At 40.0% G+C, this 15321-nt stretch overlaps 1 protein-coding gene across 1 annotated transcript in view; it reads left to right on the top strand.

The window, feature by feature from the left end:
* DCDC1 (doublecortin domain containing 1) overlaps window positions 1-15321 on the top strand; it is a 230038-nt gene that overhangs the window by 172891 nt on the left and 41826 nt on the right. Inside the window, 4 exon segments of the mRNA XM_033160812.1 lie at window positions 2656-2766; window positions 4364-4463; window positions 7638-7773; window positions 9051-9201. Coding sequence (XP_033016703.1) covers window positions 2656-2766; window positions 4364-4463; window positions 7638-7773; window positions 9051-9201 — 498 coding nt within the window.

The following is a 15321-nucleotide window of genomic DNA, read 5'->3' as shown; positions in this document are numbered from 1 at the left end:
AATTGAAATCTTTGACGCATACATCTCATAATTAGTTCTCCCTCTGCCAGATCTAAAATGTGAATATGCTGTTCTTAAAATTGTTCAGATCTTTTTACAGAGAAATTTAATGAATGGTATCAGCTTTTTAAAAAGTTCTTACTCTAGATCTGAAGTTCCACAAACCAAACTAGCTTTTATGAAGTTGTTGAATTTCCATTTTAGGTCATTTAAGACAGTCGGGGTTGGGGTGTGGGTTGTGATCCCTGTGGCTGATGCAACGAAGAGCTGGGCTTAATACAGGTATGTGCCTGGTGCCAGAATGAGGCCATAATCAGACTTCAGGAACTTAGCCCCACTGTAGGTCAACTATAGGTTAATGCTGGTGCTATTGCTGCCACTTCTCCACTGTTTGTCAGTTTGATCTCATGTTGGAAGGAGAGAATTGGGACAGAAAGATTTTCTGATCCCTGTTCCACTGGAGTCTGTTTCAAAGGTGTAGGACATAGGATATAAATTCCATATAGCTTGATGTAAAAGTGATATACATATCACATTTATTTCATGTAAGCACAGTAGGATCCCAAGGAAAACTTTGGGCATAGGCTACTCAGTGTCTTTAGACATGCCCAGTGGGGTGTTGTATTTCCTTTCAACAACTGACCTTCATGACATATTGTCAGGGAACTGCCCTCGGCTGTGCAAGAGGTCTCGCTGATGTACAGAGAGCCCCGACACCTCCTCAGCGGAGATACATCTCCCAGCGTGCAAAGTGACTCCTCCTCTGGTGGGGAAGGGCAGGGAACCAGCAGTCTGGAGAGGCAGCAGCTTGAGGATGTTGCTGAGAGCCCCAGTACCTCCCGCAACATTCGTTTAGAGGGGAGCACGCCACTTCCGTCGCCCCAGTTGTGCAGGGGGGCCAAAAGAAGACAGGGGAGGAGGTGCCTGGGGATGCCGGAATTCCTTTGTTGGGGTCACAGCCGGAAACCGGCACTCCTGGATTCTGCTAGTGACTAGGACGGTCATGTTTTTCTGTTTCTCCACACTGTAAATAGTCTGCACCAATAAACTGTTAAAAGACAGTTGGGACTCATGCTTGGTTACTCGTGAGCAACCGCCAGGCAGATCTGGCACATATTGTCAGATCTGTGTTAGGGTTGCTCACGAGTAATCAGGCATGAGTCTCAACTGTCTTTTAACAGTTTAATGGTGCAGACTATTTACAGTGCAGAGAACGTGAAAACATGACCGTCCTAGTCACTCGCAGAATCCGGGAGTTCCTGTTTCTGGCTGTGACCCCAACATAAGAATTTCGGCACCCCAAAGTGCCGCCTCCCCAGTCTCCTTTTGATCCCTCTGCACAACTGGGGCTACAGAAGTGGCGTGCTCCCCTCAGAGCGAAACTCATGAGGCGTGCTGGGGCTCTCAGCAGCATCTCCAAGCCCTTGTCTCACCTGGCTGTTTCCAGCCTGTCCCTCCCTGCTGGAGGAGGTGCCGCTTTTCCCACTGGAAGAGGTTTCACTACTGAGGAGGTGTCGGGGCTCTCGGTACATCGACAAGACCTCCCGCCCTGCTGAGGGCAGTTCCCTGACACATATCATGAAGTGTTTTGAAAGATCCCTTTTTGCAAAAGCAGATTGCCAAATGGCACAGAGAACAACTGCCCTAATGACCATGAAGGGTGAGATGTGCGGTTCAATGGATTCCAGCTATTGTTATAGATATATATATGCAAGCATTGTGTATACATTTTCCAAATGGTTTTGGTGGTGGTGGTAGTAGGATGTCTATTCTGGCAGCAAGTTGTCAGTGAAGTTTTTTGTTAACCGGGAAACGTTGTTTTCATGGTGGTAGATGCAGCAGTTCTTCCCAATTGGTGCCACCATTTTCCATCCCCAAATGTTACTGGAATGGTGTTGTGTCAAGTGAAATAATTCCAGGAGCATTCTGAGCAAGGGTGGCGATGGCAGCCAAGCTAGTAGCTGTGAAGAAGGGCTCTTGCTTTTGCTGCTAGCTCTGCTATCACAGCTGGTGATAAACCTTCATTTTTTACAATAAAAAGGCAGGGGAATTGGTGTTTGTCACTGGGGTGAGAAAACACTGGAAACCCAATTTTAAAAGGTTTTCCCCACACCCACTCCAAATAGGGTGCTAAATTTTGGAGTGCATTTCATTTCAACCTTGTGTAGTTTCTGCGCATTTCCTTAATGATAATGTAGAAAATTTACACATATGAAGTAGGTTAGGAAGGATTTAGGTACTTTAAGAAGTACAAATAAATGTATATATGTGGTACTGTGTATTTCCCCCATGTGAAAGGGAAAATAACTTGTAGCATTGTTGCATCAGTGTGTCTTATAATGACCAAGCTAGCTGTGAACATTGATGCCACCAGGAATAAGATGTGGAGTGAAGAGTGAATATTTTGTTTGTTTGTTTGTTTAATTAATTTCTATCCTATCCTTCCTTTCCTTCCCAAAGGAGCCGGGGATGGCAAACATCAAAAGGTTGAAACAGCACAGATTTGCCTAGTCTGCTGAGATTGTGTAGCTGTGTTTCATGTTTTTTTCAGACTTGTACTGCAAACTACAAAGCAGGATCATTTGACTCTCTTGGAAGTTTTTTTGTTTGTTTATTAGAAAAATCATTCAAACAACATGCTTTAATTTCCTCTAGAAATGTTGACCCAGAAAGGAAACAGAAAGTGAAGAGACGCCCGAAGGCACACGATGATGCTGATTCGGAAAAGAAAATACATAAAAAAGAATTCCAGCATTTTCTGGAACGGTAAGTAAACCCACATCACAATCTTTATTTCCCCCCAATTTAGATATGTAAACACTTGTGTGCTAAGGCACATAGCCAACTCAGTGCTCTCTAGATGTTGTTAGGCTCCTGGTCAGCAGGGCCGGTGATTTCTTTATTTATTAGTGTAGCTGTATATCAGGAATATGCAGCCCTCCCAAGATGGTTCACACCCTAAAGGGAATTAAATACAATATCTAATATATAGTCTATAGTAAGACTGGTATCACAAACCACATCACACACAACAATAAACATGGTCAGCAAAGGCAGGCTGCCAGCCTCATAACTAGTTTAACCAAAGGTCTGAGTAAACAGATGCATTTAAACTGGTGCAAGAAACCCGTCAGGGTCAGTGACAGCCAGATCTGTTAGGGAAGGACACTCCAAAATTGTGGTGATTCTATTGAGAACGTCCTGAACATGGGAGTCGTAGGCTAGCAATGTCTGGCACTAGGTTGGCTGCTGATATGTCAAGGCTAGGAGTGGAGAGTGATACAGTTGCCTAAACTGTATAGGCTATCCAGGCTTGTAACTCTCCATCCGTTTGATTTCACCCCAAAGGCCCACTCCTTCATTGTCTCCAGAGACAGATGGATGTCAGCAACAACAACAACAGTAGCTTATGATTTTTTCAGTGCACACGACACATTTAGAGAGGTGTGTTTTGCAGGCAAAGGGGCTTGAAAGGCATTCATGCTTCCCTTCAGTATGCAGGAAGCATATTGAAACTTTCCTTCATTGCTGTGAAATTGTCCACTCGCCTTATACATTCCCTCTGCTTGCCAGGTTCCTAATTATTGCTCTTTTTTATTTGTTAATTAGCCGTCCCCTTGACCAAAACTGGGAAAACCTATTGACTTGAGTATAAGCCTAGGGTAGGAAATGCAGCAGATACTCTTCCCCCCAGCCCCTTCCGTCCCCCTGTCTACCTAAGGTGCTGCCGAGAGGCAGAGGCTGGTGGCAGCAGCGGCAGAGGAAGAACAAGCAGCCCAAAAGGGCTGCTTTCAGGCTGCTCATTCCTCCTCCTCCGCCGACAACAGCCTCTGCTGCTCGCAAGGACAGGCACAGGAGCTGCGCTTGGCAGAGTGGTGGTGGCACAAGCGGTGGCAGCATACCCTCACTTGAGTATAAGCCGAGGGGGGCTTTTTCAGCATAAAAAAATGTGCTGAAAAAGTCAGCTTATACAGGAGTATATACGGTACATCAGCCTGGTGTGGCTATGGAAGAGCACTCACTTCTTTGTCACTCTGCAGAGATGCTGTGCTTCCATTCTGTACAGCTGAGGAATCACCAGTCTTGAAATTGCTCCCTGTAGACAGGATTAGTCATTTCCAAACCTGGAACCATTTTCGTTTTACTTCATAAATACTCCCCTGTGATGCTTGGACTTACGACTCCTAAGCCATCAACAGGATAAACTACATTTCAGGTTACAGCAGTGCTGGGTTAATTGATATTTCTAATGAAGAGTACAGTTGCCCTGTTTGTAATGTGCCACTTCAATCCCTTCAAGTGTTGAAAACGTAATGCAAACAGAGAGCCATATACTGTATACACGTTTTCCTTATTTAAAAAGGTGCACCATGGCATTGAATTTGCCTTTTGCTGCCAGAAGACTGTTCACTGAAAAGGGGGTCGAAATCTGTCTTTTGGAAGACTTGGAGAGAGATCAGCTGGTAAGAAAAAAAATGAAAATGAAATCAGAGGCATTAGTACTTCTTCAGAAATCATTGTTCCTATAAAATGAGCAGATAATGATGAATCACATCCTACTTGTATCGTTCCAAACACTGCTTGAAGCTATGGTTTTGTTATGCCCCATGAATACTGCAATTAGTGATAGGAGGGGGGAAATATCCTTTTGGCATTGAGTTAAACCCAAGCAAAGAACTCTTGCAATGGGAAAGCAGACTCTGGAAACAAAGTTTGAAGTCTGGAAAATGAAAGAGAATATAAAATTGAAAATGGGCTTAATTTGCATTTGGCATTTTGCTCAGGATACAGGGCAAAATAAATAAAGTTGTCCCAACTTCTCTGGGATAACAAGGGTGGGATTTAGTGTAATTTAGGATCATTCCCTCCAGCTTGTCAGGAGGGGTTCCCAGAGCAGACTGGGCAGACAGAACTGGAAAGAGCAGCAAATCCTTCCTTAAAAGCTAAATTGTTAACTAACCATCAATGAAACAAACAATGCCAACCCTGGGAAAAAGGAATCCATTGAGACTACATAAACCAACAGCACTTCAATCTCGGGAACCTTTGTATACTTTACATATGACTTGTTGTCTAGAAGAAAGAACCAAAGAACACCCTATTTACTCCCCCCAGAAGAGGACATCTATGGCAAGAAACTCTTGTTTTGTCTGCAAGAGCAAGGAAGACAGTCTACTGTGATATAGAAAATCAGCCTAGTGAATGGGTTCTCAGGTGTATAGGGTGTTCTACAAATGAATAACTTTCTGCAGCCAACTCTCTCCAGCCAAAGGCCACATCAGCTGAGGCAAGGATGTTCACTTTTAACTGTGTGTGAAAGTATGCACCAACACCCAAGTAGCTGCTGTACAGATTTCTTCAAGAAGCACCCTATCCTCAAAGGCTGTAGAAACCTCTGCACTGCTTACTGAATAAGCTGTGCAGCACCTTCTAGTGCAGGGGTTATCAACCTGGTCCCTACCGCCCACTAGGTGGGCAGTAGGGGGTTCTATGGCACAAGCTGAATCCTCCTTCCATCGAGCACATGGTAAGGAAATTTTACCATCAAGAAAGATGCATCAGTGGGCGGTAGGTATAAAAAGGTTGACTACCCCTGCTCTAGTGGAACCTTAGCCAGGGTCAACCTAGACACATTTTACTCTAATAAAGTCTTTGGGAAAGAAACAAAGAGAGCCTCTAGCACACAAAATCCATTGTATTAGGGGAAGTGGCTTGCAGAAATGTGTGTATTTGTCAGAACTGCATACAAAAATGTGTTTAATTAGGAGAAATTCACATTAAAATACTGGTGGGTTTTCAGGAGGACTTTTTTAAAATAGGAAATCGCTGCAGAAATGTAAACTGAATTTAAGATGGTAAAAATGAGAAACTGACAGATTTGTGCATCCCTACTCCTGAGCTCTATGAAAAAAACAATTTTAGGAAGCCACGCTGTGAGCCGGTAGTATATATAGTTCATTAATAAGAAGGACTTAAAATACCCTCCTTACTTTCCCTAGAATAGGACATGCATGGCAAGAAAAATCCTATTTTCTCCCTTCTGGTAAAGTGGGATAATATCTAATCATGTGTCCAGATGAACAAAAAGTGCTTCATGTCTTTAACAGACATTTATTTCAACTCTTCAAAAGAGCTACTTGCCATTTTAGTGAACTATTGACAATGCTAAAAGTCTGGCTCATTTTATTCTAATATTTATTGAGTCACTATTTCCTTTTTATCTTAGAGATTGGTGTTTAAATTTTATTATGTAATAAAAGAACCATATTATACTTCCCCAGTTCAGCAATATTCATTGGGTATAAACCTTAAAGTAGCTGGTGAGAATTAATTACTAATTTTCTATGTAATCTATTTCTCTGATTTTGTTGCCAAGTATGGTATTTCCGTGCGCTGCTCTGGTTCACCAGAAGTGGCTTAGTCATGCTGGCCACATGACACGGAAGCTGTATGCCGGCTCCCTTGGCCAGTAACGCGAGATGAGCGCTGCAACCCCAGAGTGGGACACGACTGGACCTAATGGCCTGAGGTCCCTTTACCTTTACCTTTATGGTGGTTTTAAAGGCCCTTAATTATTTACCGTAGCTTCATTTTAAAAAAATGTATTTAAATATGAACCATTTTTATTCAAATACAGAATTCCATTTTTCTTTGTTACATTTGCATTGCACTTTGCTAAAGGTATAAAATTGTTGCTATTGTTTTCTCCTGAAGCTTTCCTTTGTACTCTGCTAACTGCAGATGCTTCAGCCACAGGTATTTGCAACAGGAACTCCTGAAATGTTTTTGGCTTGTAGTACTGTAAGTCCAATGCAGAAACTGAGAAATATCTGGAATTTTGTTCAGAGTGTAAGCTCAGCTGAAGATTTCACAATACGATTGATTGATTGATATTGGTTGCTGTTTAGTTTCCATATAGTTGTATTATTATTTTATTTTAAAAATATTTCATTTAAGAAATTCATATTCCATTTTTTAAAAGTCCTACAAAATGTTTAAAATACAAATCTGGCTCATAAAGCATTTTTAAATAATAATAATAATAAAATCAAAGTACCAGAGTGTTTTGGTTTTGGCATGGTTCACATGGAATGCTATGCTGAACCATAGCTTAGTGCAAATGCAGGGTTTCCCAGAGAGGAGATTGGGGCTGCTTTGTTCTTCCAGTCCTCCTGCTGCTGTGAGCAAAGCCACGGTTTGCTGTCATCCAAACCCAGACTCGTGGTTTGTCTTGCTCCAGATAAACCACAACCTGTAACCAAGGTTTACAGCTTGTGGTTTGTGCTTTTTTTTAGCATTTGGTTATTCTTATATGAATATGAAACAAATCAAACTCTCACTGAGATCCAGCACCAAGGGCCTTCTGGTGGTTCCCATACTGGGCAAAATGAAGCTACAGGGAACCAGGCAGAGGGCCTTCTTGTTAGTGGCACCCGCCCTGTGGAATGCCCTTCCATCAGATGTTAAGGAGTAATTCTGTAACATTTAGGAAATATCTGAAGGCAGCCCTGTATGGGGAAGCTTTTTAAGGTTTAATGTTTAATTATGTTTTTGTGTCTGGGGCAGCCCAGTCAGATGAATGAGGTACAAATAATAAATTATTATTATAACAATAAATTATTATTATTTTGGAACAGATTTATGTTTCCTGTGGAGAACAATGGATTAATCCATACTGGACTATGACTCAGCATAAGAAACGTCTCCAGCTTAGTAATTTAGCATCTGATATAACTGCTATTCGTGCCTACTGTGCCATGCGAAACACAACAAGTGAGCAGATTGCTGTCTATGCTATTTTTGCAAAATGTACACTTAAAATATGTGAATAAAAATAATTTGTAGATAAATTTTATTAGTTTTCAATTACATTCCAATAGCCTCATTATAACATTGCCAATTTATAATACAATTATTAACGCCAATCATTCAAATACCAAATTATATCATTTAATTAAAGTGGGCCCCCACGTGCCAAATTTGATGGCTTTCTGATTTTATTTCTGTTTCAAAATCTTATTATTTTCAATAACATTCCAGTCACACGTGTTCAACCCTGCTATTCTTGGTAGCTGAGTTGGGAGGGGAGCAGACCATTCGGGCTGATCGCTGCACCAGATCCAAGCTGGTGCAGCTATAGGGTCCAGATCAGGCCCGTGAGACCAGCTTGAGAACCAGTGGATCCAGGACTCCCTCAGCCCTGCTGTCTCCCACCTTTGGAAAAGCTTTCCTCTGGATTCTGCTGGTGGAGATAGCACCTGTAGGCCTCCTGCTCACCTGTACATTCCGTGAGCAGAAGGGGAATGTTTGTTCCAACAGAGTCATGCTTGTGTCAGCAGTGGGAGCTCAGCTCAGCCAGCAGAGCTAAGCAGAGTTAGGTCTCAGCACAATCCAATCCCTGGCAAAAGGTTGAGGTGGTGGTGGTTGATTGCTCTGTTAGTTAAGTTTAAATTTGCAACATTGAACCCAATGGCTCTCAAAAGTGCTTAACTTTGGCTGGAATAGTCCCACTGTGGTTATTTCATAACCACAGTTTTAAATTTACCGTTATGTTACTGTTCCCAAAACAATGGGTTTTGTACCGGACAGTAGAACAACTCCCCCTTTAGGCTCAGTCCAGCTTGTATATGATAGCACATAACTACAATGTTCCAGTCTGGAAACTGTCATGAAGTGTGTGATATCAGCTGTATTCTGAAGCTGGCATAACTGATGCTGTTCTGACAGCTAGTGCTTCTGAACGGAGGGACTAAAATTGCAAAGGGCAGAGCATACTGACTTTGTCCTATATGCCAGGCACAGAATGCTGAATTGGTTTGGAGAATTCAAACCACATTTGCAGCATGATAGCAAAAAGAATTAGGAGCGCATATGTGGGTAAAGCATTGTGTTTAGTCATTCTGTGCTGAAGAGACTATGCTGAAAATCCGTCTTCATGGACCTCTATAATCATGAATGCTAGAGCTCACCTTGTAAGAATTTTCATCGTAAATAATAAACCTCTTCTGTAACTTAACTAAGGCCAAGCATTCTTGCATACATTTCTCCAGATCTTGCTTTAGAAGTCAAGAATGACATTGTTGTTGGGGCCAAACTATCTGTTGAAAGAGCTACAGTAGAATTTGAAGAGAAGAAGATTGTGGAAGAGCTGCAAGAAAAAGAAGCTCCTGAAAAAGTAGAAGACAATGTGGATGAATGTCTGTAAGTAATCCTAAATGATACAACACAGTAGGTAATCAAAAAAAAAAAAATCATTTGTGGAATGTTTAGGATGCAGCTATTAGGCTGCAGGGATAATTTCCATTCAGTTTTTTATGCGTTCTTCAGATGGAGGGCAGTATAGGAATTTAATTAATAATGTTCTTTTCTGCTTACAATTTGAAGACATTTTAATTGTTTCTCCTACTTAGGATGAATGGGGAACACTACACTACACACACACACACACACACACACACAGATATACACACAGGTGAAACTCAAAAAATTAGAATATCGTGGAAAAGTCCATTTATGTAAGCAATTGTTTTTATTAGCTACTGGAGTTTAATATATGAGATAGACTCATGACATGCAAAGCGAGATATGTCAAGCCTTTGTTTGTTATAATTGTGATGATTATGGTGTACAGCTGATGAAAACCCCAAAGTTGAAATTGTTAATTTGGGGTTCTCATCAGCTGTATGCCATAATCATTACAATTATAACAAATAAAGGCTTGACATATCTTGCTTTGCATGTCATGAGTCTATCTCATATATTAGTTTCACATTTTAAGTTGAATTACTGAAAGAAATGAACCTTTCCACGATATTCTAATTTTTCGAGTTTCACCTGTATATATAGTGGTACCTCGGGTGAAGAACTTAATTCGTTCTGGAGGTCCATTCTTAACCTGAAACTGTTCTTAACCTGAGGTACCACTTTAGCTAATGGGGCCTCCCGCTGCCGCTGTGCCGCTGCCGCGTGATTTCTGTTCTCTTTTTTTTTTTTATAAGGTTTTATTATTTTCAATAAAACACCAAAAAACAAAATTAAACAACAACACAAGGCATAAAAACAACAATAAAAACAATAACAATAACAATACCAATAAACATAAAAAGAAAAAAGAACATATACATACCTTAACCATTACCTATCTTTATACTTTCCTTATTACTAACTTCTTGATTTGGGGACTTCCCCCATTCCCTCCACTGTCTTCAAAGTCAAAAACATCTTAAAGGTAGCTTTATATCTTGTTCATTTAACAATTGCTCGAATTTTTGATATGCTTAACTTTACACAATCATAATCTTAATCAACTATGAATCTTATCTTAATGTCAAAACTTAACTCCTATTTAACAAATAAATCATTCATTCAAAAATTTTCTTTTGCCAGTTTTATCAAATATAACCCTACTAAAGCCTCTACTTTATCTCTGCTCAAATATTCAATTTTACTGATTTAACTAAATAATCTTTAAATTTTTTCCACTCTCGTGACACCGTCTCCTCCCTCTGGTCTCGGATTCTGCCGGTCAGTTCTGCGAGTTCCATGTATTCCATCATCTTCATCTGCCATTCTTCCACCGTTGGTATCTCTTCCCCTTTCCATGTTCTTGCCAATAATATTCTAGCTGCTGTTGTGGCATACATAAAAAACACTCTATCCTGACTGGGTATCTCTTCGTTGGTCATGCTCAGAAGAAATGCCTCTGGTTTCTTACAAAAGGTAACTTTCATTACCTTCTTCAACTCATTGTAAATCTTATCCCAGAAAGCATTTACCGCTGGGCACAGCCACCACATATGATAAAAGGTACCTTTCGCATGTTTACATTTCCAACATACATCTGACATTTTGGTATTCATCTTAGCTATCTTAACTGGTGTCAAGTACCATCTATAAACCATTTTCATTATATTTTCTCTTAAACTATGACAAGCAGTAAATTTGATACCTTTTTGCCACAATCTCTCCCAGTCATCCATCATGATATTATGTCCTATATCTTTCGCCCAATCTATCATTGATGATTTAACCAGTTCATCTTTCGTATGCCACTCTAGCAAAAGATTATACATTTTGGAAAGGTTCTTAAAGTTCGATTCTATCAGTTCTGTTTCCAGTTTTGATTTTTCTACTTGAAAACCAACTTTTTTGTCCATCTTAAATATTTCAAATACCTGATGATAGTGCAGCCAGTCGGGGACCTGGCTTTTCACCTGATCATAGCTTTTTAGCTTAAAAGAGTCCCCTTCCTGCTGCAATATGTCCATATATCTTAACCAGTTTGCAGACATGTTCGGTCTCTTATAGGCCTTGGCCTCCACTGGAGAGATCCATCTAGGGGTCTTTCTCTCTAACAAGTCTTTATATCTAGTCCAAACCTGATACAAGGATTTTCTAACTATATGAGTCTTAAAAGTTCTGTGGATCTTAACCTTGTCGTACCAAAGGTATGCGTGCCACCCAAACATATTATCATGACCTTCCAAGTCCAACACATCGACGTTCTCTAACTTAAACCAATCTTTTAGCCAGCAAAAGGCCGCTGCTTCAAAATAAAGTCTTAAGTCCGGCAGGGCAAAGCCTCCTCTGTCTTTAGAATCTGTTAAGATCTTAAATTTTATTCTTGGCTTTTTGCCCTGCCATATAAATTTCGATAGGTCCTTTTGCCATTTCTTAAAACAGTCTAGTTTATCCAAAATTGGTATGGCTTGGAATAAAAACAGCATCCTTGGTAGGACATTCATTTTAACCACTGCTATTCTTCCCATTAACGATAGTTTAAGTCTTGTCCAGATCTCCATGTCTTTTTTTATCTCCATCCACAGTTTTTCATAGTTATCCTTATACAGGTTCAAGTTCTTATTTGTGAGATTGATACCTAGATATTTTACAGATTTGACAAAATTGAGGCCTGTGGCTTCTTGGATTCTTTGAATCTGTTCTGCACTCATATTTTTACCTAAAACTTTGGTTTTCTGCTTATTTAATTTGAAGCCAGCTACAAGTCCAAATTGTTCAATTAATTCCAAAGCTCTGGGGACACTGCTTTCTGGTTCTTGCAGGGATAGCATCAAATCGTCCGCGAAGGCGCGTAATTTGTATTCCTTCTCTCCCACCTTAATTCCTTTTGTCTGTTTATCTTTCCGAATCATATTTAGAAGGACTTCCAGGACCGTAATGAAAAGTAAAGGGGAAATAGGGCACCCTTGTCTTGTTCCTTTCTCTACTTCAATCTCCTCCGATATCACACTGTTCACAATGACTTTTGCTCTTTGTTCTGTATAAATGGCCTTAATGCCATTTAAGAATTTTTCTCCAACTCCCATTTTTTCCAAATTCTTTTTCATAAATATCCAAGATACTTTATCAAAAGCTTTCTCTGCATCAACAAACAATAGTGCTGCATCTGTATTTATGTCTCTCTCCAGTTTTTCTAAAATGTCCACAATAATTCTCGTATTATTACTTATTTGTCTTCCTGGTAAGAAACCTGCTTGGTCTCTATGAATATGATCTTTCAGCACTCTTTTCAACCTTGTAGCCAGAACATTTGCAAAAATTTTATAATCCACATTCAAAAGGGATATTGGACGGTAGTTTTTCATTAGAGTCTTATCAGTATCTGGTTTTAATATCAGTGTGATAAAGGCTTCTTTCCACGTTTCTGGTGCCCTATTTCCTTCTAGTATTCCATTGCAAATTTCTCTTAACGGCTGTGATAGCCAGTCTTTCAATGTCTTATAATATTTTGCTGTTAATCCATCCGGTCCTGGAGCCTTCCCCAATTGCATGTTGTTTATTGCATCTTCTATTTCTTGTGTCGTTATTGGGTGGTTGAGAGTTATTAATTTTTCCTCTGGGACCTTTTGCAATCCATTCTTTTCCAGAAATCGGTCTATCTCTGCTTCATCTATCTTCTCCTCCTTGTACAGTTGCTTATAGAATCTCTGAAAACACCATCTGATTTCCTCCGGTTTCTCTACATTTTTTCCATTTACTACCAATTTACTGATGACATTTGCCTTTTGTCTTTTCTTTAATTGCCAAGCTAGTAGTTTTCCACATTTATTTGCAGATTCAAATGTTCTTTGTTTCATCATTTTCACTTTCCATTCGATATCTTGATTCATAATATTCGCATATTGAGATTGCAAGTATTTAATTTCTTTTTGGATTTTGACGCATCTGGGATGTCCTCTTAATTCTTTTTCCTTTCCTTTGATTAATTTCAACAATCTCTCCATTTCTGCATTTTGTTGTTTCTTCTTTTTTGCCTTTTCACTAATGAGGAATCCTCTCATTACTGCTTTACTTGCATCCCAAGCAATCCTTTTCTCCACTTCTGAGTTCCAATTAATTTGAAAATATTCTTTCATCTTTTTCGCCGCTCTTTCTACTAGCTTGGTATCTCTCATCAATGCATCATCCATTCTCCACCTGAAAGAATCCTTGGAAATCATTTTTAGGTTTACCTGCACCGGATTATGGTCTGAAAGCGTTTTGGGACCGATTTCTGCTTTTTGTAATTTTGGAGCCAATTCATTCGAGATCCAGATATAATCTATCCTCGACCATGACTGCTGCGATTCACTGAAGTACGTTGCCTCTGTTTCTGTGGGATTTTTTAATCTCCAAGAGTCCACCAAATTCAGATTGTCCACCATTTCAAAAAAAGTCTTTGGGAGTTTCCCGTCATTTGTTAGTTTTGTTCTTTGAGATCTATCCATTAATGTGGAAACTGCCCCATTAAAATCTCCGAGGCAAACTACCTTATAGTCCAAATAATCCAGCAGCAAATCATGTATTTTTTTGTAAAAAATCGACTTTCCATCATTTGGTGCATAAAGTCCCAGAATCGAAAATTTTTCGCCTTGTACGTTAATTTCAATTGCGATGTATCTCCCTTCTTCATCTTTAAATAGCTGTCTTGGGCTATATTTCTCCTTTGCATAAATCACTACTCCTCTCTTCTTGACCTTGTCCGATGATATGAACTCTTGGCCTAATTTTTTGTTCTGTAGTAGTCTTCTGTGACGCCGGACTATGTGGGTTTCCTGTAAACATATTATGTCCAAATTCTTCTTTTCTATGCTGTAAAATACTCTGCGTCTCTTTGGTCTCTGGTTCAATCCCCGAACATTCCAAGTCATTAACTTGAGCGCCATTTCTTTGTTTATTCCTCTCCTCCAGTTGCCTCTCCTTTCTTTTCTTGTTCTGGATCTTGGCTTGGTCCTGGTGATCCCGACGGTAGTGGGAATACCTCTGGAAACTTGTAGAGCTGTGCTGGATCTAATGGGGTTCCTTTGAAGAATTCCAGATGCTTGTCCAAGAACTTTTGCTTTTCCGCCAGGGACCTTATTTTTATCTTTTTCCCTTCAAACGTAAATGCCAGGCCTTCTGGAAATTCCCAACTGAAGGAGATTTTTCTTCTTCTTAGCTCCGTCACCAGGTCGTTATAAGGAGCTATTTTTTCCAAAAAAAATCTGGGGATATCCTTATAAAAAATTACTTTGTTCTGCTGTACCACCAGGTTGTTTCTGTAGTGTAAATCCAGAAAATAGTCTCTGTCGTGTCTATCATGCAGCACAATCAAACAGTCACTGACTGTTTTAGTGCTTTTCTTTCCTCTGGAGCCTCTTGGTCCAAATCTGAAGGCCTTCACTATGCGTGCTGAGACATTCACCTCTTCTAACTCCCAAAAAGTTGAAAATAGTTCCACAATATAGGCTCTTAGGTCTTCCCCCTCCAATTCTGGAAGACCCCTTATTCTTATGTTTCCTTCCCTCTGATGTAGTTGCAGAAAAGCAAGAGACTCTTCCACAGTTCTCTGCCGTGTTCCAATATTTTCTAGCTGCTCCAAATCTAAATTGTCCAGTTTTTCCTCCACCTTTTTTATTTTTTCTCTGACCACTTTGATTTCCTCAGAGTCCTTTTTTAACGTAGTCACCTCCTGCCCAATTTTATTAATTTCTTCTCTGTTCTTTTTTACATTTTCCTCAATTTGACCAATTGATTTTTCTAAAATCTGGGTAGAGGTTTTAATATCAGCCTTAATATCCACTTGGAGTTTTTCAATTGCAGAGTTGACTGTGGTATTCACTGATGCACCAATAGTGTTCACCGATTCTTGTGTTTGCTTCAACCCATCGGTGACGCTTTTCAAACCTGCTGCAATTTCTGCAACACTTGCAACCAATTTCTCCATTTGTTCCTGCAGGGTTAAGGAAACAGAGCCTTTCCTTTTTTCAGAGCCAGTTCCTTTAGATCTAAGTTCCATTCCCTGTGGGCTCTGTAACTGTAATCTCAAGGTCACTCCAGTTG

This window comes from Lacerta agilis, chromosome 1, assembly GCF_009819535.1.
Source record: "Lacerta agilis isolate rLacAgi1 chromosome 1, rLacAgi1.pri, whole genome shotgun sequence".
Taxonomy (NCBI): Eukaryota; Metazoa; Chordata; class Lepidosauria; order Squamata; family Lacertidae; genus Lacerta; species Lacerta agilis.
Note: the sequence above shows the minus strand (reverse complement) of the source record. Positions and strands in the feature narration are given on the sequence as shown.